General features: G+C 40.7%; 2 protein-coding genes across 4 annotated transcripts in view; one reads left to right on the top strand and one right to left on the bottom strand.

Moving 5' to 3' along the window:
• Window positions 1-7541: 7541 nt before the first annotated feature.
• Window positions 7542-24751, bottom strand: part of LOC118385023 (uroplakin-1b-like) — a 33642-nt gene continuing 16432 nt past the window's right edge. Inside the window, exon 8 of the mRNA XM_052520823.1 lies at window positions 7542-7635. Coding sequence (XP_052376783.1) covers window positions 7597-7635 — 39 coding nt within the window. The 3' untranslated portion in view covers window positions 7542-7596. The remainder of the gene's footprint in view (window positions 7636-24751) is intronic.
• b4galt4 (UDP-Gal:betaGlcNAc beta 1,4- galactosyltransferase, polypeptide 4) lies at window positions 7574-16511 on the top strand. 3 transcript variants are annotated; one of them, XM_035771800.2, is made up of 7 exons: window positions 7574-7619; window positions 8739-9343; window positions 12559-12791; window positions 13006-13193; window positions 14393-14515; window positions 14620-14724; window positions 14825-16511. In XM_035771800.2, the coding sequence occupies exons 2-7, from the start codon at window positions 9061-9063 to the stop codon at window positions 14958-14960; spliced, it is 1068 nt and encodes a 355-aa protein (XP_035627693.1). In that variant the 5' UTR covers window positions 7574-7619; window positions 8739-9060; the 3' UTR covers window positions 14961-16511. The 3 variants fall into 3 exon arrangements, with proteins under 3 accessions (XP_035627693.1, XP_035627694.1, XP_052376781.1); XM_035771801.1 differs by lacking the exon at window positions 7574-7619 and having other exon boundaries at window positions 8735-8842; window positions 8954-9343; XM_052520821.1 differs by lacking the exon at window positions 7574-7619 and having other exon boundaries at window positions 8736-8842; window positions 8978-9343.

Below are 24751 nucleotides of genomic sequence, written 5' to 3'. Positions count from 1 at the left end.
ATATACCACCAACTAATACCTATATACCACTATTAAATACCACTATTATATACCACCAACTAACACATATATACCAATATTATATACAACTATAATATAACACCAACTAACACCTATATACCACTATTATATACCACCAACTAACACCAACATACAACTGTTATACACCACCAACTAACACCTATATATAACTATTATACAGCACCAACTAACACCTGCATTCCACACTTATATATTACTATTATATACCACCAACTAACACCAATATACCACTATTATATACAACCAACTAACACTTATATACCACCAACAAACACCTACATACCACTATTATATACCACCAACTAACAACTACATACCACTATTATATACCACCAACTAACAACTACATACCACCATTATATAACACCAACTAACACCTACATACCACTTATATACCACCAACTAACACCTATATACCACCATTAGATACCACCAACTAACACCTATATACCACAATTGTGTACCACTATTATATACCACCAACTAACACCTACATACCACTATTATATACCACCATCTAAAACCTAAAAACTGCTATTATATACCACCAACCAACACCTATATACAGCTATTATATACCACCAGCTAACACCTTTAAACCACTATTATATTCCACCAACTAACACCTACATACCACTATTATATAGCACCAACTAACACCCGCATTCCACAATTATATACCACTATTATATACCACCAACTAACACATATATACTACTATTATATACCACCAATTAACACCTACATACCATCAACTAACACCTTTATACCACTATTACATATCACCAACTAAAGCATACATACCACTATTATATACCACTATGATATTCCACCAACTAAAATCTATATATCACTATTATATAACACCAACTAACACCTATATACCACTATGATATACCACCAACTAACACCTATATACCACTATGATATACCACCAACTAACACCTATATACCACTATTATATACAACCAAATAACACCTACAAACCACTATTATATATCACCAACTATTGTATGTTCCTAAGACCTTTTTCACTTGGAAATAAGTATTAATAACTAAATAGAACAATAACCGTGTAAAGTCAGAGCAGACCTGTATGCCCTTTAAAACAGTATCTTAGTTACTGTATACATAAAACATAAATACAACTTTCAGTCTTCTTCGTAAGTTTGTAAATAATTTAGGCCTTCTGGTCATACAAGAACAAACTAATAAATTGAGGAACCTGAGTATTCCGAAAAATAGTCACCTGATGCATGTTAGGTAACATTAATCAATACAAGGAAAATGACAATACCATGGCCGAAACCATCAATATGTTCCTTCTGGTGAGATTCTAGGGAGGAATATACATTTCTGGACTGTTGATGAAGCCTCGTCCTCCGACGAAGTAAGCAGCCTTTCCCTCATTTCGTGCTTTCTTGGTCGTGGGCCACAACTTGTTCCTTCTTTCTAAGTCCTCTGGGCTGAGATGCTCTGCGAAACACATACCATGGCTCTGAAGGAAGGGGTTCTTCCTAGCAGCTTTCCAGACAGCATCCCGGTAGAATCTGGCAGTGAAGAGGATGGTGATACCCCTTGGTCTTGAATCGTTTTGCTGTTGCTTCTTGCCGAGGTGATGCACAACATCGATGGTATCACCAACTTTGTTCTTCTCTGCAGGCATAACTTCTTGGCAGATGCGGATAGCCTCTCCTCGCACATCCTCATTCTCCACCTCTGGCGCACCTCGTCGCGTGCGCAAGAGTTGCAAAATACATTTAGAAATCTATGTTATTCAATTATTGCACCCACACAGGCTGGCGCGCATCGACATTGCCAAGGGCTAAAATAGAACTCCTTTCTATTTCTGACACAGATCGCGTTGCAAGTCCTGCCTCTCCCATCATTGGTTTATAGAAGCAGGTATCCACGTACCCTCTGCTCATTGTGTCAGGTTCGGACCTTAGTTCCTTTTTTATGTCTTTATTTTAGTTGGTCAGGGCTTGAGTTGGGGTGGGCATTCTATATTGTTTTTCTATGTTTTGTTCTGTTATATTTCTATGTGTTTGGCCTAGTATGGTTCTCAATCAGAGGCAGGTGTCAGTCGTTGTCTCTGATTGGGAGCCATATTTAGGTAGGCTGTTTTCTATTGTGTTTTGTGGGTGGTTGTATCCTGTCTTAGTGTTTTCACTATACGAGACTGTTTCGGTTGTTTGTTTTTATTTGAATTTAATTAAATTTTAATTTTACCACTTTTTTTCCCCAATTTCGTGGTCTCCAATTGTTACAGTAGCTACTATCTTGTCTCATCGCTACAACTCCCGTATGGGCTCGGAAGAGACGAAGGTTGAAAGTCCTCCGATACACAACCCAACCAAGCCGCACTGCTTCTTAACACAGCGTGCATTCAACCCGGAAGCCAGCTGCACCAATGTGTCGGAGGAAACACTGCGCACCTGGCAACCTTGATTAGCGTGCACTGCGCCCGGCCCGCCACAGGAGTCGCTGGTGCGCGATGAGACAAGGACATCCCTACCGACCAATCCCTCCCTAACCCGGATGACGCTAGGCCAATTGTGCGTAGCCCCACGGACCTCCCGGTCGCGGCCCGTTACGACAGAGCCTGGGCGCGAACCCAGGGACTCTGATGGCACAGCTGGCGCTGCAGTACAGCGCCAGCAGTCTGTCCACTGCGCCACCCGGGAGGCCCTAGAAGTTTGTTTTTACTTTTGTTCAGTGTTCTGTTGATTTATTAAATATATCATTATGGACACTTACCACGCTGCACATTGGTCTGACCCTTGCTACTCCTCTTCTGAAGAAGAGGAATTCCGTTACACATTGGTTATACCCACGTGGGTGATTGAAAGACGAACTGTGTTGCCGGTAGGTGTAGTAATACTATGAAAGTTTAGATGCCAATCACCATATAAGCTCAAAGATGAAAAATCCTGGAAGGAGGAGAGCGGACTAGAAACGATTCGGTTGACCATTTTATGTGTGGATTGTGTAGAGTGTTATGTTTGTTCCTTATATAATAACAAACCGGGGTGTAGGTTTAACGAACATATACTTCAGCTAGAAAACTCCATGTTTAGCCATGCAAGGCGTTCTTTAACCATCCGCCTCCCAAGTAGCCTGCTGGGTAACGTAGTTTAAATGTTTGAACACAAAACAACACATTTTCTTTCTTTTAAAAGAAAACTACTTTTCTATGTAACTACACATGTCACATCACATGTGTTTACTCAACCTGCATAACATGCCATTTTCAATAACACACATTTCTTTCCCCAATTTCTTTTCCTGAAAAATAAATATTTTTTCAACTAAATAGTCTGTCCAACAATACTCTATTGTGGCCCTATTTCATTTACATTTACGTCATTTAGCAGATGCTCTTATCCAGAGTGACTTACAAATTGGTGCATTCACCTTATGACATCCAGTGGAACAGCCACTTTACAATAGTGCATCTAAATCTTTTAAGGGGGGTGAGAAGGATTACTTTATCCTATCCTAGGTATTCCTTAAAGAGGTGGGGTTTCAGGTGTCTCCGGAAGGTGGTGATTGACTCCGCTGTCCTGGCGTCGTGAGGGAGTTTGTTCCACCATTGGGGAGCCAGAGCAGCGAACAGTTTTGACTGGGCTGATTTCTTTTCACATAAACCAAACATTCAGTCCAGGTGCCCCTTTTTTAAAATATTTTTTTTTTTAGCTATTCTCAATAAGCCTTTCAGGGGCTCTGACAGTCCTTTTTGGTCGTTCTGCTGAAGTGCTTCCTGAAACAGTTGGACAGCGTTCATTGTCAGTGTTCTGACTGAATTGTCCATTTCTAAAGGCATTTGACGCTTCAGCAGTATCCTCCTGATGATCCTCAGTCCCGTGAGTGAATGGCTGAAACCTTAGATCCACTCTGTTTCGTCTCAGTTGTGATCCATGCTCCGTTTGGATCTCATAGGATCGTGGTGCAACTTCTCTCTGCACACACCCTTGCTGCATCCAGGTTCCTGTAGTGATATCTCGGAGTCGTACATGATCTCCATGTTTCAGTTCAGGTAAGTGTCTTGCAATTTTGTTGCGTCGCTGTTTTTGTTTGTCTTTCTGTTTCTCCTTTGCGAGTTTGACTTTCTGAGCACCTCTGGGTGTTAGCAAGTTCTCATGGATGGAAGGTTGGTTCTGATGGAAGGTTGGTTCTCATGGAAGGCTGGTTCTGATGCGACGTCCCATCAACATTTGTGCAGGTGAAAGTCCGTTCTGCAGCGGTGCGCTGCGGTAGGTCATCAGATTTTTTAGGAAATCCTCCTTTCCATCGTGTGCCTTTTTCATCAGACCTTTGACAATTTTGACTGAACTCTCTGCTAAGCTGTTGGACCTTGGGTAGTTGGGGCTGGAGGTGTTGTGTCAGAATCCCGTTAGCGAACGATCGGAATTCATAACTTAAACTGCGGGCCATTGTCCGAGTACAGTTCAGACGTAACCCCATGTCTTACAAAGACTGATTTCAGGTAGGTGATTACAGCTTTGCTGGAGGTCGTTGGCAGTGTTGCTACTTCACAGTAGTTTGAGTAGTAGTCGGTAACAACAATGTGACTTTTGCCATTGCAGTCAAAAAGGTCAACTCCAACTTTGTAGTAGGGTCTGTTGGGTACTGGATGAGGCATTAGTGGCTCTGCTTGCTGATTTGGCATGTAGATCAAACACAGTTCACATGAAGCAGTGGTCTGGCTGATTTCCTGGTTCATTCTTGGCCAGTACATTGCTTCTCGTGCTCGTCGTTTGCATTTTTCCTCACCCAAGTGGCCCTTGTGTATTTTCTGTAGCATTTATTTGCGTAGTGTCATGGGAATGACAATCTTGTTGCCTTTGAACACTATGTCATTCACAACGGTGAGCTCTGCTCTGCACATCCAGTAATCCTGTATTCTCCGTGGACAGTTGTTTTTCTGTGCAGGCCATCCTATCAGTGTTGTCTCTTTAGCTTGTGCTCTGGTGGTTTCAGCTGCTTGACACATATTCACTGCTTTATCCAAAGTTAAATCTTGCTCACGCAGCAATCTCTCCTTGAGTCCATTATCAAGTATGCCACAGACTATCCTGTCTTTCACTAGTGAGTCTTTCAGATTTTGAAATTCACACGTTTTGCTCAGTGTGTTCAGCTCAGCCAAATACTGGTCAAGACTGACTCCGTTTCTGAACATGAGAGAAAAAATTGTATCTCTCAAACGTGACGTTCTGGCTTGGTACAAAGTACTCCTAAAATTTAGCCATTAGCACAGTCAATGTCAAGTTTGCCTCGTCTTGCTGAAAGCTATTGTAACTGTCCAATGCATCCTCTCCAATAACATGCAGAAAAATGGAAGCTTTCAATTTGTCATCATCTCCCCCTGCACCACTGGCTGCTAGGTAGATATTGAATCTCTGTTTGTTTCCAATTGTAAGCTAAATTGCCTGTTAACTGCATAGGAGTAGGAGGACTAAGCCTATCCATGACGGAGAACAGGAACAGTGTAAATTTCTCTTATGTTGCTCATCAACTTGCTCGTCAACAGATTCCAATGCAGCCTCGCTCTCGCTGCTGTCGCTCTCGCTGCTGCGGCTTGTTGACCTCGCTCTTGCAAGCTAGCATCTTCGACTACTCACGTCACTTGACTTGTGGTAGAATGTTCCATTTTCGTCACGGAAATTTGCAGAGTTACTTCTCTCTTATCTTTGTCTCGTCATAGCGACTACCAATCTGACACCATGTTATGTTTGTTCCTTATATAATGACAAACCGGGGCGTAGGTTTAACTACTTTTAATGAACATATACTTCAGCTAGAAAACTCCATGTTTAGCCATGCAAGGCGTTCTTTAACCATCCGCCTCCCGCATAGACCTTGTGCATTTCAGGTAAAATAACAACTCAATGTTTATATCCCAGAACAAATTAGCTAGCAACTTCAAGCTAGCTAAATAGGACAAATTAGCCAGCAAGTGCAAGCTAACTAGCTAAATTGACATAAATGTTTAATGCTTTTCGACCTATTCCCAAATTAATGGAATTGGTTTAGTTTTGATATTTTAACCTGCATGTCGTGATCGCGTTTGGGGACAATATAAATTTCTGCACGATGGCGCATTTGCGCAGCTGGTTCGGGTTCCGTGTTAGTCTCAGCTTCCATCTTCTTGTGTATTGTTCCAGATCAGTGAGATGTCTATGGTAGACAATGTTATTCTTTTCACACTTTTTTCAACTTTTGCCACTCTCGTTTTCACATCCTTGATTTCACCACATACAAACTCCACAGTCTTTTTCAAGCCTTTGATAACCATGGTGTTCACGCCTACCATTTTCTCAATGGCTTCAGACCTGGCATTGATAAGGAGAGGGTAGTCACGATGTCAGAGTTCACGTTGTTTTTTTTGGAGGGTGGAGGTTTGGACGGAGTAACCGGTAAAGAGGGGAATTCGTCATCTTCAACAGCATTCGAAAGCATGATATTATCCATAGGGCAAGCGTAGTTATGGCAGTTGTCTATAAGCACGTTTCTCTCTTGTTGATTAGCAATAGTACGGGTAGCTTCTTCCTTTCTTTTTTTTGGTCACGACTTCGCATGCAGAAATAAATGATCCAATTCTTATTCCAGTCACAGGAAAGTTCTTATCTTGAACAAATAAAAATAGTAATGACTGTAAACTAGTTTTTTTTCACAATCTTTCTTAAGTTTGGTGCGGAGCTCTGTAAAAAAAAAGCGTGTGTTCAAGCCCCGATCTTGGACTCCAGGCAGCTAACCAGCTAAAGTTAGCCAAGCTCGCTAGTTGATGTGCTGATCCCACCTCTGTCACCAATTTGTAACGAACCTGTAAGGCCACTGAAACTCGCACGCCAATTGTTTTTCACATTTTTACTAACTACTATGGTAATTTAAACATCTGACAACATGCAGCCTTTCTCCACCATGCCAACTTTTTCAGTCACCAATTAATCAATAAACAGTGGAATTAAGCAATGGGAATGTCACAGAATTCAGAGCGTGCGCAGATTCAAAATTTGCAAATTAATTTTTGATTCACAGCAGAATATTCAAACTCGTAAATGGCTTTGTAATAATTCTTACAATTGTCCTTACAAATCTTATTGAATGCATTCAAATGTAAAGTTACACGTTTGTGATCGTTGTTTAATTTGTCACGCATTATGATATAAACTTGCAAAATTAAATGACACATTTGCCAATTTGACTTGCAACCACGAAATTCAAAATACAAACTCATGTAGTTCTGTCATTATAATCGCATAACCAACCCTCCCTTCATGTTCACTTGTGGTGCCGCGTTCAAAACAACTGGGAACTCGGAATTATCTGCCTTCCGACTGGGAAAATCGGTTTGAACGGTCATCCAACTCGGAATTACAAATCTCTAGAACCCCGATTTTCCGAAGATAAAATATTTGACCACGTATTTTTCCGAGTTCAAAGTTCTTTTGAACCCGGCATGAGTCTTGAACCTGGTCCAAACGCTCACATCCTTCCACGTAACGATGTTTGCGAAAGTAGTAGCCAGCCAGGATCCAGCCCAAAACAACATCAGAACTCGAGGCATCTCACAGGCAAGACATCTTCCTTCTACAAGAAAAAAATATTTTGTCGTTAAAAACGGCAAATGCTGCGTAAAAACGTAACTTGTATTTTGGGATTTAATTTCTACCTTGATAGCTATCTGACACAATGGTCGCAGTAGCGGTTAGCTGGCTAGCTAACTAACGTTACAATGCTATTTGCATTGGATAACGATACACTCCACGAGCTACTTACTGCTAGCTAGTTAGCTATCTGCTAGCCTCTTGGTTGCATAACACTGCAACCATTTGTCATCTTCTAAAGTATGTGTCACTGTTCAGAGTTTGCAAATCAGGTGAACGTAGTATTTAATTTTGCGTGGTGCTTAATCAACTATTTCCAACTTTGACCACCCAAAATATGTCGACACCAATCTAGTCAACGTTAGCTAGCTACTGCCAGTTTGAGTAACATTGAATGTGTAGCAGGCAGCATTCAAAAAACAAATACATTCACTCTGTCACAACAGTTTGGCAGAAGGCTACTAGCTATGTCATGTTTCAATTCCACCTAATAGGTAGCTAGCTAACAAGTTAGCTGCCAATTTGTAAAGTTACCATTTTACATCAACTAGTTGTTTTTTTGTCATGGGCCTGTTCTTTAGTCATTTTAGCTTGCCTAAACACAGTTTAGATTAGGATTATAGGTATCCCATTTTGGTTATGTGAAGAGAAGGAGAAATAAGAACAATTTGGCAATGTGATGTGTTTTAAGCTAAGCACACACAAAAGCAGTCTACAATTACAGCCTAGGATTACTATCCAGGACATCCATGAATTGTGTGCATTGAAAGACAATGGCTTGAAGCCGTGTCAACAACATGAAACCAAAGAACAAACAGATGTGAGTGAAGAGGAAAAGAGAATTGTTCCACTTCAGTTACTTTTCCTTTTGGGTGGCGGGAGTATATAGATTAAACACCACAGATGAGTGTACAGCCAAGGTAAAGTAGCCTACTGTGAATTCTGTTGTCGCATAAGCCTCTGTCACAGGCATTCACTGAAGCCTGGGTGCCCAAGGCTAGTTGTGGCATAATGCCCTGGTGGAATGGTATAAATGCAAGTAGGTAGTGTCGATGAAAATGTAAATATTTCTTAATTCATGTCCAGGTACAACAGGCAGAAGAATTGAGTGACCCACCTTCGTTCACATGGACTGGATTTTCTCTGAATTTAAACTTTGCACCAGTGGAAAATCAACAAAATAATTAAAAGTAGGCCTAATGCTTTTTATTTTTACATTAGTGACAATGATTATGAAACTTCCTCAGAATGTTGTGTCATCATGGGATGAGTGATCAGGGGTACTGGTGCTCTTTACCCAGTTATTCCTTCTGTGGCTGCTGCAGAGGAGAACTAGATGTCGTAAACCAAGACTGAAGCCTACCACATTTTGGGGGATTTGACGCTGAACATCTACAACTGAGAAACCATGGGAGTCTGTCCTGCTGTGTCTATGTTTTTCCGCAAGTGCAAGTATATGATACTGTTGCTGCTCTCCGTTTCCGTCTTGGCTTGGTACGCCACTTTTTCCGGTGAAACAGTGAAAGCAATTCAGGGAACCCTTTTGCCAGTGCAAACACTTGCTGATAATACTGAGGTCCTGAGTGGAGGAGAAGGAAATTCGTGGAGATCAGTGACACAGGTCTTCTCCAATCCTCTCCCTGACACCTCACCACCAAAACAAAGCTGTCCTGAGAAATCGCCACTGCTCCGTAAGTACAGACTCCGAGTATCCACAGATGTAATTGTAAGCTTGATACAGGTCTTTCTATAAACTACATACTGATGATGCCATGTTACTGTATAATTCCTTGTAAAGAACGATGATAATGCCATGTTACTATATCATTCCTTTTAAAGAACATTATGTACGGTGTGGCTTAATGTGAAGAGAATAACATTGGTAATCAAGTAAATACTTTAATGTTTTATGTAGGGATTGTGTAACAAGCATTTGTTACTCCTTAACACTGCTAGGCTATGGCTCGTTTTGATTATTTTCACATACTGTAGCAATCTGTGATTATCTCATTCCCAGTCTGATGGACCAACATGTCAAATTTGGCCTTCGTTATTCAGTACTGAGAGCCATGAGAATCTCCCGGCACGTAGGCATTGGCTTAATCATCTCCTACAACACTACCCCTAACAGGCTGACTATACCTCTCGCATCATGTGCGCAAGCATTGCAAAATAAAGGTAGAAATCTATATTATTCAATTATTGCACCCACACTGCTCGCGCGGCAATGAGCGTCTGTGTTGCCAAGGGTTAAAATAGAACTCCTTTCTATCTATGACGCAGATCGCGCTGCAAGTCCTGCCTCTACCATCTCCTCATTGGTTTATAGAAGCAGGTACCCATGTGCCATCTCCTCACTCGTTATACCCACGTGGGTGACAAAGACGAACGAGGTCGGTGGCGGTAATGCACCTAATTTATGATAGTTCCCAATTGCAATATAAAGTCAAGAGAAGAAAAAGCCTAGAAGGAGGAGAGAACTAGAAACTATTCGGTTGACCATTTTATGTGTGGATTAATTGTCGGAGTAAAGGACTTTGTGCATTTCAGGTAAAACAACAACTCAATGTTTATATCCCTGGACAAATTTGCTAACAACAGCAAGCTAAATTGCCATAAATGTTTAATGCTTTTCAACTTGTCCCCAAATTAATGTAATTAGTTCAGAGTTTTTGATATTTTAACCTGCGTGTCGCGATTGGTGTGGGGGGACAATTAAATCATGCACGATGGTGCATGCGCGCAGCCAGTTTGGGTTCTGTGTAACCCTCCCTGTACTCTAGCACACCACAAGCACAGAGCCACGCCTCAGTCGTGTGATTCGCTAAAATTAAATGATGACAAGTACTGTACTAAGTTGTTCACTCCCATATAATTATATGGTCACTCCCATTAAGGCTAAATTTGAGTGGTTGATATCCAAGGCTATATGCACTGTGCGCAATAGCTTGGGGACTCAAAGACTCTGTAATGTTTCGTAGATTGGTGGTATATGAAGCTTTACTGCTTGCTCTGTAATATGAGTAGGATTCTGAATTCAATAACAATTTTCTTACATTAATTTATGAATATTAAAATATATAAACATGAATTTTGAAAAAATACATGATTATCCCCAATTTGTTGAACAAAAGATACTCTACGGCCATATCAAAGTTCCAGAGTGAGATCTCTGGACTATTTTATACAGAGAAATTGGCATAGTATACAATGTAACCAATCACAGCCCTCCTTTTACTTGTATCATTACTTATCATACAAATCACCAGCATAGGGTGACCATTTTGAATCCATTTTCACATTCACTCTGTTGGTGATGTTTACAAAATGGATCATAACTCTAAAAGTAAGGTGGGTAAGGCCCACATGTCATAAATATGCCAACTTGGATTTGTAAAGATATATTATTATTCTGCTTTTAGATATAAATGTCAACAATCCTTCCTCCAAAGGACCATTCTATAGATAAAATATTGTGACAATCCCCCAAATCATTGTCTTTTATTTTGTCCTGGCTTCATATGGAATCAATCTATAGGCCTACACCTATGGGATGCAGATTGCACAGCATTACAGTGGGTTTCCATAAACACATTCAAGTTTGAAGACAGTTTGTGTTTGTCGATGGCCCAAACAAAACAAAAAAGTAAAAGTGCAATATGTGCCATGTAAAAAAGCTAACTTTTAAGTTCCTTGCTCAGAACATGAGAACATATGAAAGCTGGTGGTTCCTTTTAACATGAGTCTTCAATATTCCCAGTTAAGAAGTTTTAGGTTGTAGTTATTATAGGAATTATAGGACTATTAATCTCTAAACCATTTGTATTTTATATACCTTTGACTATTGGATGTTCTTATAGACACTTTATTGCCAGCCTAATCTTGAAGTCATAAACAATGCTGTGCATCAAGCATTGCTAAGAGCTGCTGGAAAATGCAGTAAAGTGCTGTTTGAATGAATGCTTACGACCTGCTGCTGCCTACCACCGCTCAGTCGGACTGCTCTATCAAATCATATACTTAATTATAATAAAACCACACAGAAATACGAGCCTTTGGTCATTAATATGGTCAAATCCGGAAACAATCATTTTGAAAACAAAACTTTTATTCTTTCTGTGAAATACGTAACCGTTCCAAATTTTATCGAACGGGTGGCAACCATCAGTCTAAATATTGCTTTTACGTTGCACAACCTTCAATGTTATGTCATAATTATGTAAAATTCTGGCAAATTAATTACGCTCTTTGTTGGGAAGAAATTGTCTTCACACAGTTCGTAACAAGCCAGACAGCCCAAACTGCTGCATATACCCTGACTCTGCTTGCACTGAATGAGAGAAGTGACACAATTTCCCTAGTTAATTTTGCCTCCTAACATACATTTATTTTAATTACATATGCAGGTTTAAAAATATATACTTGTGTGTTGATTTTAAGAAAGGCATTGATGTTTATGGTTAGGTACATTTGTGCAAAGATTGTGCTTTTTTTGCAAATGCGCTTTTGTTAAATCACCCGTTTGGCGAAGTTGGAGGCTGTGATTCGATGATAAATTAACAGGCACCGCATTGATTATATGCAACGCAGAACAAGCTAGTTAACCTAGTAATATCATCAACCATGTGTAGTTAACTAGTAATAATGTGAAGATTGTTTTTTAAAATAAAATAAGTTTAATGCTAGCTAGCAACTTATCTTGGCTCCTTGCAGCCACAAGGTCCTTTTGATGCTGCACTCGCGTAACAGGTGGTCAGTCTGCCATGCCGTCTCCTCGTGGATTGCAATGTAATCAGCCATAATCGGCGTCCAAAAAGGCCGATTACCTATTGTTATGAAAACTTGAAGTCGGCCCTAATTAATCGTCCGTCCTCTATTCATTATGCCTACTATTGTCTATCTACAGAAGGAGCCCTAAACCTCACATTTAAGGACTCTCTAACGCTTAAGGAGGTGGAGAGTGAGAACAGTGGAGTGGCTGAGGGCCAATACCAGCCTCCAGACTGCCTCGCCCAGCAGAGTGTGGCTATCCTCATTCCCCATCGTAACCGGGAGAAACACCTCCTCTACCTCCTGCATCACCTGCACCCCTTCCTTCAGAGGCAGCAGCTGCACTACAGCATCTACGTCATTCACCAGGTATTACTCTCATGATGTGTAGTAACAGAAAAGGATGTCAGTTTCACTCTAATAATTTGTGAGTGAATTCAAATTTGTATAACCGTTTCATGACGAGTATTTAAATGTTCAACATGTTTCACTTGACTGGAGAATATTGATGGGGGAAAGTGCTGCACTGATTTTGAGCCTGATATGAAATTGATGTTTGTAGTTGATTTGTTCGTTTTGACAGGCTGGAGAGGTGACGTTTAACCGTGCCAAGCTACTTAATGTTGGGTACTTGGAGGCACTCAAGGACTACGATTGGGATTGCTTCGTTTTTCATGATGTGGATCTGGTTCCAGAGAACGACTACAACCTATACAAGTGTGACCAACAGCCCAAACACTTAGTGGTCGGCAGGAACGCCACAGGGTACAAGTAAGTATCTCAGCTCTCAACTCCTATCCACCTATACAGTGCCTTGCGAAAGTATTCGGCCCCCTTGAACTTTGCGACCTTTTGCCACATTTCAGGCTTCAAACATAAAGATATAAAACTGTATTTTTTTGTGAAGAATCAACAACAAGTGGGACACAATCATGAAGTGGAACGACATTTATTGGATATTTCAAACTTTTTTAAACAAATCAAAAACTGAAAAATTGGGCGTGCAAAATTATTCAGCCCCCTTAAGTTAATACTTTGTAGCGCCACCTTTTGCTGCGATTACAGCTGTAAGTCGCTTGGGGTATGTCTCTATCAGTTTTGCACATCGAGAGACTGACATTTTTTCCCATTCCTCCTTGCAAAACAGCTCGAGCTCAGTGAGGTTGGATGGAGAGCATTTGTGAACAGCAGTTTTAAGTTCTTTCCACAGATTCTCGATTGGATTCAGGTCTGGAGTTTGACTTGGCCATTCTAACACCTGGATATGTTTATTTTTGAACCATTCCATTGTAGATTTTGCTTTATGTTTTGGATCATTGTCTTGTTGGAAGACAAATCTCCGTCCCAGTCTCAGGTCTTTTGCAGACTCCATCAGGTTTTCTTCCAGAATGGTCCTGTATTTGGCTCCATCCATCTTCCCATCAATTTTAACCATCTTCCCTGTCCCTGCTGCAAGGAGGAATGGGAAAAAATGTCAGTCTCTCGATGTGCAAAACTGATAGAGACATACCCCAAGCGACTTACAGCTGTAATCGCAGCAAAAGGTGGCGCTACAAAGTATTAACTTAAGGGGGCTGAAAAGTAATTTTGCACGCCCAATTTTTCAGTTTTTGATTTGTTAAAAAAGTTTGAAATATCCAATAAATGTTGTTCCACTTCATGATTGTGTCCCACTTGTTGTTGATTCTTCACAAAAAAATACAGTTTTATATCTATATGTTTGAAGCCTGAAATGTGGCAAAAGGTCGCAAAGTTCAAGGGGGCCGAATACTTTCGCAAGGCACTGTATCTAAAAGCAGGTAAATGTCTATAGCCCATCAAAACAGCATCCATGCTTTTGTATGACAAGTGATGTTGCTGCTATCAATATAAGTATTCATTACCAAGTCCAAACATAAACATTTCGGTTATTAATTGCGTTCTGGGGACAGGTCGGTAATGTCTTGTTTTTTGTCTTTTTGCTGTCGTAGATTGCGATACAAAGGGTACTTTGGAGGGGTGACGGCCATGACGAAGGACCAGTTTCACAAAGTCAACGGCTTTTCAAACACTTACTGGGGATGGGGTGGGGAGGATGATGACCTTCGCATCAGGTGAGACCACTGATAAATGTTGGACCTCTCTGCATATCTCTCATTACATCTTAGTCAATATGGAATGTTATTGATTGATGATTGATTTAATTTGTCTCTGTTAGGGTGGAGCTCCAGAAAATGGAAATTATACGACCCCCCCCTCTCATAGCACGCTATACCATGGTATTTCATAAAAGAGATAGCGGCAATGAAATCAATAAAGACAGGTGAGTCACGGTGGACACATCAATAATAAATAGCTTGCTGTATTCTAAATATTATTAGTCGTTGAATTCATCTCATTCTGAAATAATGTCTCCTTCACAGGATGCGTTTGCTAGCACGGACACCTAAAGTCTGGAGAAAGGATGGCCTTAACACCTGCTCCTACAGTACTCTATCAGTTGAGAGGCCACCTCTGTACATTAATGTCACTGTTGACATTGGCGAACCAATGCACTGAGCACCTCTCTTCGTTTACTGCAGTGTGTACAGGATTATTGATCTGGCATGTCCATGCCTACATGTTACTTACCAGAGGGTCGCAAACAGAAGGTTAGTGGCAGTAGCTGTTGACCATAATTCATGTGATCTACTCAGTTTTCACTGTAAACCATTCCAAGCAGGGCATGTAAAATTGCTAAGTCCTCATAATGTAAGTCTGGTAGCCCTATACAGTCAAACCTGGTGACCAGGTTCTAGGGGTGAGAGTAAGACCAAAATATATATTTTTCTCTACAACAGAGCATTATTTGATTTATCCTAGACTTAAAGGGGCAATCTGCAATTGCTAAATCAATTTTTGGACTTAGAACCCAACATATATAAGCATATTTTACACCAATGTTTGTAAACATTGTACATGTAAATAAACACTGTATATGATATTTATCCATTGATTCTTGAAGAATGTAACTTTTATAAATGCCTAATGAGCTTAGTTCAACTGTTGTACCCCATCAGAACCCAACATATATAAGCATATTTTACACCAATGTTTGTAAACATTGTACATGTAAATAAACACTGTATAGCCTCAAAACATGCTTAAAAATATAATTTTGATATATTGTATGGTCAGTACTTTTCTCTGTCGATTTAATTTGAATATTTTGCATTTCTCCAGGCCAGTCACTCAGCTTTTTGCCAAAATTAGAGTCATGTGGCGCTTTATTGTTTCAACTAAGGATTTTCCCGCTAAGATGTGTTGTTACTTGATTGTTTCAACAAGTTATATGCATTCGAATAGAGTATGTTGTCATGTTTTTGATTCTAAAGAATCCTGGGTGTTAGACCTGGATTTGGTCATTTCTTAAAATCTCTTGTTGTCAAATGGGAACAAAGAATTGCTCTCAATTCATTCCTATTTGATGAATGTAGTAGCTAATATAGGACACAAGGGACTCATTTACATATATTGATCATTCTCACATGGTTCCATGTTTATGAAAGTATGTTACATTAAGATGAAATGTAATTTTTATTAGATCTTGTTACAATATTACAGTGTAGATGGCTTCATTTTATACACTTATCACAAGTTTGATATTTTGGATCAACATTTTGGATATGCTGATTCAAGATTTGTGAAGTTACTCATACAATATTACACATTTGACGTACGTATGATACTTTCTGTTGCCTTAAAGCTGCAATATGTAACTTTTTGGGCGACTTGACCACATTCACGTAGAAATGTGTTATCGATCTGTCATTCGCATTTGAAAGCAAGTCTTAAGAAGCTGCAGATCTGCTCTGTGTGCAATTTCTACTCTTCCCGTCCTTAAAAGTTTAAGTCTTTTACTTTTGGTTTTGTACACCAGCCGAAGTTACAATATTTTCAGTTAAGGAAAATATATTTCACAGTGGTTTAGATGGTACAATGATTCTCTACACTATACTTTAATTGCATCATTTCAGTTTGAGACTAAACAAATTATTAGAATGTTTGCAAACCGGAAATAGCGGAGTGATTTCTTCATAGTGCATCTTTAAATAAACCTTTTTAATAGACCTAGAGGCCTACTTTGTTTGTTATTGCTGATTCATAGTTCCTTGTGGGTTGTCACATTTAGACTGTTATGAACCACACACTCCCTTTATATGTGACACCTTTTTGATAGGCATAAACCAAGAATACATTCTATTTTAAAATGTTATTCAATGAAATAGGACTATTGTGTGTGTTTTATATATATATATATATATATATATATATACACACATACATATATACATACATATGGATTTTTTATGGCCTGCTCTTTCACATATACAGTACCAGTCAAGAGTTTGAACACACCTACTCATTCAAGGGTTGTTTTTTAAAATTTTATTTTAAAACTATTTTCTACATTGTAGAATAATCGTGAAGACATCAAAACTATGAAATAACACGTATGGAATCATGTACTAACCAAAAAAAAGTGTTCAACAAATCAAAATGTATTTTATATTTGAAATTCTTCAAAGTAGCCGCCCCTTTTGCCTTGCCCACTTTTAGCATTCTCTCAACCAGCTTCACCTGAAATGCTTTTCCAACAGTCTTGAAGGATTTTCCACATATGTTGAGCACTTGTTTGTTGCTTTTCCTTCACTCTCTGGTCCAACTCATCCCAAAATCTCAATTGGGTTGAGGTCGGATGATTGTGGAGGTCAGGTCATCTGATGCAGCACTTCATCACTCTCCTTGGTCAAATAGCCCTTACACAGCCTGGAGGTGTGTTGGGTCATTGTCCTGTTGAAAAACAAATGATAGTCCCACTAAGCTCAAACCAGATGGGATGGCGTATCGCTACAGAATGCTGTGGTAGCCATGCTGGTTAAATGTGCCTTGAATTCTAAATAAATCACTGACAGCAAAGCACCATCACATCTCCTCTTCCATGCTTCACAGTGGGAACAACATACAGAGACCATCCGTTCACCTACTTTGCGTCTTTCAAAGACACGGCGGTTAGAACCAAAAATCGCAGTTTTGGACTCATCAGACCAAAGGACTGATTTCGACTGGTCTAATGTCCATTGCTCGTGGTTCTTGGACCAAGCAAGTCTCTTCTTATTGTTAGTGTCCTTTAGTAGTGGTTTCTTTGCAGCAATTCGACCATGAAGGCCTGATTCACGTAATCTCCTCTGAACAGTTGATGTTGAGATGTGTCTGTTTCTTGATCTCTGAAGGATTTATTTGGGCTGCAATTTCTGAGGCTGGTAACTCTAAAGAACTGATCCTCTGCAACAGAGGTAACTCTGGGTCTTCCTTTCCTGTGGCGGTCATCATGAGAGCTAGTTTCATCATAGCGCTTGATGGTTTTTGTGACTGCACTTGAAGAAACTTTCCTTGACATTTTCTGGATTAACTGACCATCATGTCTTAAAGTAATGATGGACTGTCATTTCTCTTTGCTTATTTGAGCTGTTCTTGCCATAATATGGCAAAATATGACCAAATAGGGCCATATTCTGTATACCACCCCTACCTTGTCACAACCCAACTCAAATGCATTAAGAAGGAAATAAATTCCACAAATTAACTTTTAACAAGGCACACATGTTAATTGAAATGCATTCCATGTGACTACCTCATGAAGCTGGTTGAGAGAATGCCAAGCGTGTGCAAAGCTGTCATCAATGCAATGGGTGGCTAAATATAAAATATATTTTGATTTGTTGCTTTAAAAAATTAAAATAATGAGGCTACTACATGATTCCATATGTGTTATTTCATATTTTTGATGTCTTCACTATTATTCTACAACGTAGAAAATGGTATAAATAAAGAAACCCTGGAATGAGTAGGTGTGTCAACTTTGGACTGGTACTGTGTGCTTGGGTTCCTGAGTGGCGCAGCAGTCTAAGGCACTGCATCTCAGTGCAAGAGGCATCACTACAGTCCCTGGTTTGACTCCAGACTGTATCACATCTGCCCGTGATTGGGAGTCCCATAGGGCAGTGCACAATTTGTCCAGCATTGTCCGGGTTTGGGCCATCATTGTAAATAAGAATTTCTTCTTAACTGACTTGCCTAGTTCAGTAAAGGTTAAATAAAACATGTACAAATTCTGTAAGTTATGCCTCATTGATATTTTAATATTTTGAGGTTTAAACTTATATAAGTTCTTCATTGTTTTGGTTTGTTTCTAGGGTCCTACTCTACCTGACCGATACTGAATGATTCATGTTAGAAAACATTTAGGGATGCCATAGTGACTGATTCATTAAGAGTGCCATGTTGGGTGAGGCCTTTCTGTTTAGATTTTTTGTTGTACATTTCCTTTAAAAACCACATGTTTAGTCTTGTAGGTTTTCATTGGGTGTGTGTGTAACCGGTGTGAAATGGCTAGCTAGTTAGCGGGGTGTGCACTAATGAGTGTTTCAATCGGTCACTCGCTCTGAGACCTTGAAGCAGTTGTTCCCCTTGCTCTGCACGGGCTGTGCCTTTTGTGGAGCAATAATAGGTAACGATGCTTCGAGGGTGTCAGTTGTTGATGTGTGCAGTGTCCCTGGTTTGAGCCCAGGCAGGGGCAAGGAGAGGGACGGAAGCAATACTGTCACATATGGTGGTTTAATAACCCATATGAATAAGATGAAAGTTGTGAATTCAAGATCATTTATATATTTCTATCAGCGAAAGGTAATTCTCAACTGTGTTTCAGTTAGGGATAGTCTTTTATTTGCAATGTAGCATTTTTGCAACATGGCTTCAAGTAGCATATAGTGTAAAGTTGTTTCATGTTTTAATTTTTTTAATGGATTGACTCATAAAGTAGCAGAATTTAAACCAAACTACCTGTTCTTTACCCACTTTGCTCTCCATATTTATTTGACCTTTATTTAACTAGGCAAGTCAGTTAAGAACAAATTCTTATTTTCAATGACGGCCTAGGAACAGAGGGTTAACTGCCTGTTCAGGGGCAGAACGGCAGATTTGTACTTTGTCAGCTCGGGGGTTTGAACTTGCAACCTTCCGGTTCTAACCACGCTCTAACCACTAGGCTACCCTGCCGCCCCATGTGATGGACACTATGCAATGTAAAACATTTGTATCTAGTATTCTGACTACAAGTTTGAAGGATGTGCTCTGAAAGGAACACTAGTTTCACCAGTACAGTCTTGTGGAGGGACTCAAAGAGGGGAAGGAGTGTGATGTCTGAGCCTTTGTATGGACAAAATGATGTCATCCCTTTTTCCTGTTGTGCAGAAAGAAAGCAGTTCAATGGAGGCCAGGATGGCCAGAGCACCATTGGAAACTTTAAGCTTTGAGCCCAGCAAACAAGATATCACACGATACCATAGGATGTAGGATTTGAAATGTAAGCCAACTTCACACTACAGCCGACATAAAGGGCTTAGAATAAGGATAACGCCACGGCAATACCTCCTACTTACATGTACTATTAGTCAGCTGTCCTTGGAAAAAATACCAATGAAGGCAATGGGATATGTCGAAACTGTTGACTCCCTGTGTGGGTTGTTAGATATGGCTCAGCAGGCCTGGTCACTTGACTGGAAACTTTCTTTTAAGCAAAAACAAATGCTCCATTAAATAACCCTTATGGCTAAAGACCTGGTGCTAAAGTAAGGGTCCTGACATGATCTCACCTGGAAAAGCTATGGGCCTGAGTTATAACTTACAACTACTATAACTGAAAACACCCTTATTTGACCCTACATGACAGTCATACAGTGCCTTCAGAAAGTATACAGACCCCTTGACTTTTTCCACATTTTGTTATGTTACAGCCTTGTTCCCCTTGTTCCCCTCATCAATCTCCCCTCATCACCCCTCATCAATCTACACACAATACCCCATAATGACAAAGCAAAAAAAGGTTAAGAAATGTTTGCTAATTTACTGCAAATAAACTGATGTCAGAGTTGCTTAAGTATTCAGACCCTTTAGTCAGTACTTTGTTGAAGCAACTTTGGCAGCAATTACAGCATCGACTCTTCTTGGTTATGATGCTACAAGCTTGGCACACCTGTATTTGGGGAGGTCCTCCCATTCTTCTCTGCAGATCATCTCAAGCTCTGTCAGGTTGGATGGGGAGCGTTGCTGCACAGCTATTTTCAGGTCTCCAGAGATGTTCAATCGGCTTCAAGTCAGGGCTCTAGCTGGGCCACTCAAGCACATTCAGAGACTTGTCCTGAAGCTACTCCTGCATTGTCTTGGCTGTGTGCTTAGGGTCATTGTCTTGTTAGAAGGTGAACCTTCACCCCACTCTGAGGTCCTAAACTGCTCCAGAGCGCTCTTCATCAAGGATCTCTCTGTACTTTTCTCTGTTCATCTTTGCCTCAATCCTGACTAGTCTCCCAGTCCCTGCCGCTGAAAAACACCCCCACAGCATGATGTTGCTATCACCATGCTTCACCGTAGGGATGGTGCCAGGTTTCCTCCAGATGTGACGCTTGGCATTCAATCTTGGTTTCTTTACACCACAGATTCTTGTTTTTCATGGTCTGAGAGTCTTTAGGTTCCTTTTGGCAAACTCCAAGCGGGCTGTCCTGTCCTTTACTGAGGAGTGGCTTCCGTCTGGCCACTACCATAAAGGCTTGATTGGTGGAGTGCTGCAGAGATGGTGTTCTTCTGGAAGGTTCTCCCATCTCCACAAAGGAACTCTAGAGCTTTGTCAGAGCTTTAACTTTGTCAGAGCTTTAACTTCCTGACTGATGTCTTGAGATGTTGCTTCAATATATCCACATACTTTTCCTTCTCATGATGCCATCTATTTTGTGAAGTGCACCAGTCCCTCCTGCAGCAAAGCACCCCCACAACATGATTCTGCCACCCCTGTGCTTCATGGTTGAGATGGTGTTCTTTGGCTTGCAAGCATCCCCCTTTTCCCGCCAAACATAACGATGGTCATTATGGCCAAACAGTTCTATTTTTGTTTCATCAGACCAGAGGACATTTCTCCAAAAAGTACGATCTTTGTCTCCATGTGCAGTTACAAACCGTAGTCTGGCTTTTTTTTTTCGATATAGGACTCGTTTTACTGTGGATATAGATACTTTTATACTTGTTTCCTCCATCTCAACAAGGTCCTTTGCTGCTGTTCTGGGATTGATTCGCACTTTTCGCAACAAAGTACGTCCATTTCTAGGCGACAGAACGCTTCTCCTTCCTGAGCGGTATGATGGCTGCGTGGTCCCATGGTGTTTATACTTGCATACTATTGTTTGTACAGGTGAACTTCAGGGATTTGGAAATTGCTCCCAAGGATGAACCAGACTTGTGGAGGTCTAGAATTTGTTTTCTGAGGTCTTGGCTGATTTATTTTGATTTCTCCATGATGTCGTGCAAAGAGGTACTGATTTTGAAGGCCGGCCTTGAAATACATCCACAGGTACACCTCCAATAGACTAATAGATTCCAATTGACATCATTTGAGTCAATCAGAGGTTTCAACAGCCATGACATCATTTTCTGGAATTTTCCAAGCTGTTTAAAGGCACAGTCAACTTAGTGTATGTTAACATCTGACCCACTGGAATTGTAATACAGTGAAATAATCTGTCTGTAAACAATTGTTGGAAAAATTACTTGTCATGCACAAAGTAGATGTCCTAACCGACTTTCCAAAACCATAGTTTGTTAACAGGAAATTTGTGGAGTGGTTGAAAAACTAGTTTTAATGATTCCAACCTGTGTTTGTAAACTTCCGACTTCAACTATATATATTTTTTGACTCATTGCGGTTTCTGTCTGAACATTCCTATGAGTGCCACTTTCTACTTCATAGCCATTGCTCAGTGATAATTGACACTTCCGCATTGTGCTGTTTATTTCTGATAGTTTTCAAAACCTATGAAGATGTCCAGTGATGTGCCATTTGTTAACACAACACGGTACAGACTTGGATAGACATTATGCTGAATTTTATTCAGTAAAAAACATCTGTTAAATTCACTGCTCTGTTTTGCTTGTTTACAGTGGGTCAAGTCATAGGGTATTGAAGGAGGATTTCTCGTTTTGTTACAACACCAAAATTGTATTTAAATTAAGGTGCTAATACGGCCTTACTCTATATACAGTGTGGCTCTGACACTACCTAAGAAACATCAATGGTATGTCAATAGGGTGGCAGGTAGCCTAGCCGTTAAGAGTGTTGGTCCAATAACCGAAAGGTTGCTGGTTTGAATCCCAGAGCTGGCTTGGTGAAAAATCTGTCTGTGCCCTTGAGCACGGCACTTAACCCTAATTGCTCCTGTAAGTTGCTCTGGATAAGAGTGTCTGCTAAATGACACATGTAATGTAAAATGAATTCATTTGGTAGTGTAGTCATTTCTTGTTTGAACAAGGAGGGCAAAAAGACTGAGCAGATCTACAGATTTCCAAGAAACAATTTAAATCAAACAAATGTATAACTGTAGCAGTTCATTAAAGTTATTGTTCATTCATGTCTGTTTTCAGACCTCAAATGGTCTAATGTTGAGTAGTTCACATCCTACACCATTAGTGTTATAGATCCAGCTTTATGCTTCAATGTTAAATGAAAACCCTGAATGTCAATCAACATACCCAGTAGCCTTGTACACTGCTCAAAAAAATAAAGGGAACACTTAAACAACACAATGTAACTCCAAGTCAATCACACTTCTGTGAAATCAAACTGTCCACTTAGGAAGCAACACTGATTGACAATACATTTCACATGCTGTTGTGCAAATGGAATAGACAACAGGTGGAAATTATAGGCAATTAGTAAGACACCCCCAATAAAGGAGTGGTTCTACAGGTGGTGACCACAGACCACTTCTCAGTTCCTATGCTTCCTGGCTGATGTTTTGGTCACTTTTGAATGCTGGAGGTGCTTTCACTCTAGTGGTAGCATGAGACGGAGTCTACAACCCACACAAGTGGCTCAGGTAGTGCAGCTCATCCAGGATGGGACATCAATGCGAGTTGTGGCAAGAAGGTTTGCTGTGTCTGTCAGCGTAGTGTCCAGAGCATGGAGGCGCTATCAGGAGACATGCCAGTACATCAGGAGACAAGGAGGGCAACAACCCAGCAGCAGGACCGCTACCTCCTCCTTTGTGCAAGGAAGAGCAGGAGTAGCACTGCCAGAGCCCTGCAAAATGACCTCCAGCAGGCCACAAATGTGCATGTGTCTGCTCAAACGGTCAGAAACTGACTCCATGAGGGTGGTATGAGCGCCCGACGTCCACAGGTGGGGGTTGTGCTTACAGCCCAACACCGTGCAGGACGTTTGGCATTTTCCAGAGAACACCAAGATTGGAAAATTCGCCACTGGCGCCCTGTGCTCTTCACAGATGAAAGCAGGTTCACACTGAGCACATGACAGAGTCTGGAGACGCCGTGGAGAACGTGCTGTTGCCTGCAACATCCTCCAGCATGACCGGTTTGGTGGTGGGTCAGTCATGGTGTGGGGTGGCATTTCTTTGGGGGGCCGCACAGCCCTCCAAGTGCTCGCCAGAGGTAGCCAGACTGCCATTCGGTACCGAGATGAGATCCTTAGACCCCTTGTGAGACCATATTCTGGTGCGGTTGGCCCTGGGTTCCTCCTAATGCAAGACAATGCTAGACCTCATGTGGCTGGAGTGTGTCAGCAGTTCCTGCAAGAGGAAGGCATTGATGCTATGGACTGGCCCGCCCGTTCCCCAGACCTGAATCCAATTGAGCACATCTGGGACATCATGTCTCGCTCCATCCACCAACGCCACGTTGCACCACAGACCGTCCAGGAGTTGGCGGATGCTTTCGTCCAGGTCTGGGAGGAGATCCCTCAGGAGACCATCCGCCAGGTGTTTTAGGGAGGTCAAACAGGCACGTGGAGGCCACACACACTACTGAGCCTCATTTTGACTTGTTTTAAGGACATTACATCAAAGTTGGATCAGCCTGTAGTGTGGTTTTCCACTTTAATTTTGAGTGTGACTCCAAATCCAGACCTCCATGTGTTGATAAATTTCATTTCCATTGATAATTTTTGTGTGATTTTGTTGTCAGCACATTCAACTATGTGAAGAAAAAAGTATTTAATAAGAATATTTCATTCATTCAGATCTAGGATGTGTTATTTTAGTGTTCCCTTTATTTTTTTGAGCAGTGTATTTAGGCCTACTTAATTGTATTAATGTTGTTTTTTAAAGCATTGGTTCATTCTTATCAGTTGAACATTTATTTCGATAGGAGGAAGCGTGCTTTAAACACGTGGTTGGAAAGCTTCAGTCTGCTGTAGAGGGAAAATGATGAAACGGCTAAGCAGTCAGTAACAAGAACCATGTGTCCTCCCC

This window comes from Oncorhynchus keta, chromosome 6 (assembly GCF_023373465.1).
Source record: "Oncorhynchus keta strain PuntledgeMale-10-30-2019 chromosome 6, Oket_V2, whole genome shotgun sequence".
NCBI lineage: Eukaryota > Metazoa > Chordata > Actinopteri > Salmoniformes > Salmonidae > Oncorhynchus > Oncorhynchus keta.
The sequence above is the reverse complement of the archived record's forward strand: the minus strand, read 5'-3'. Positions and strand labels throughout refer to the sequence as shown.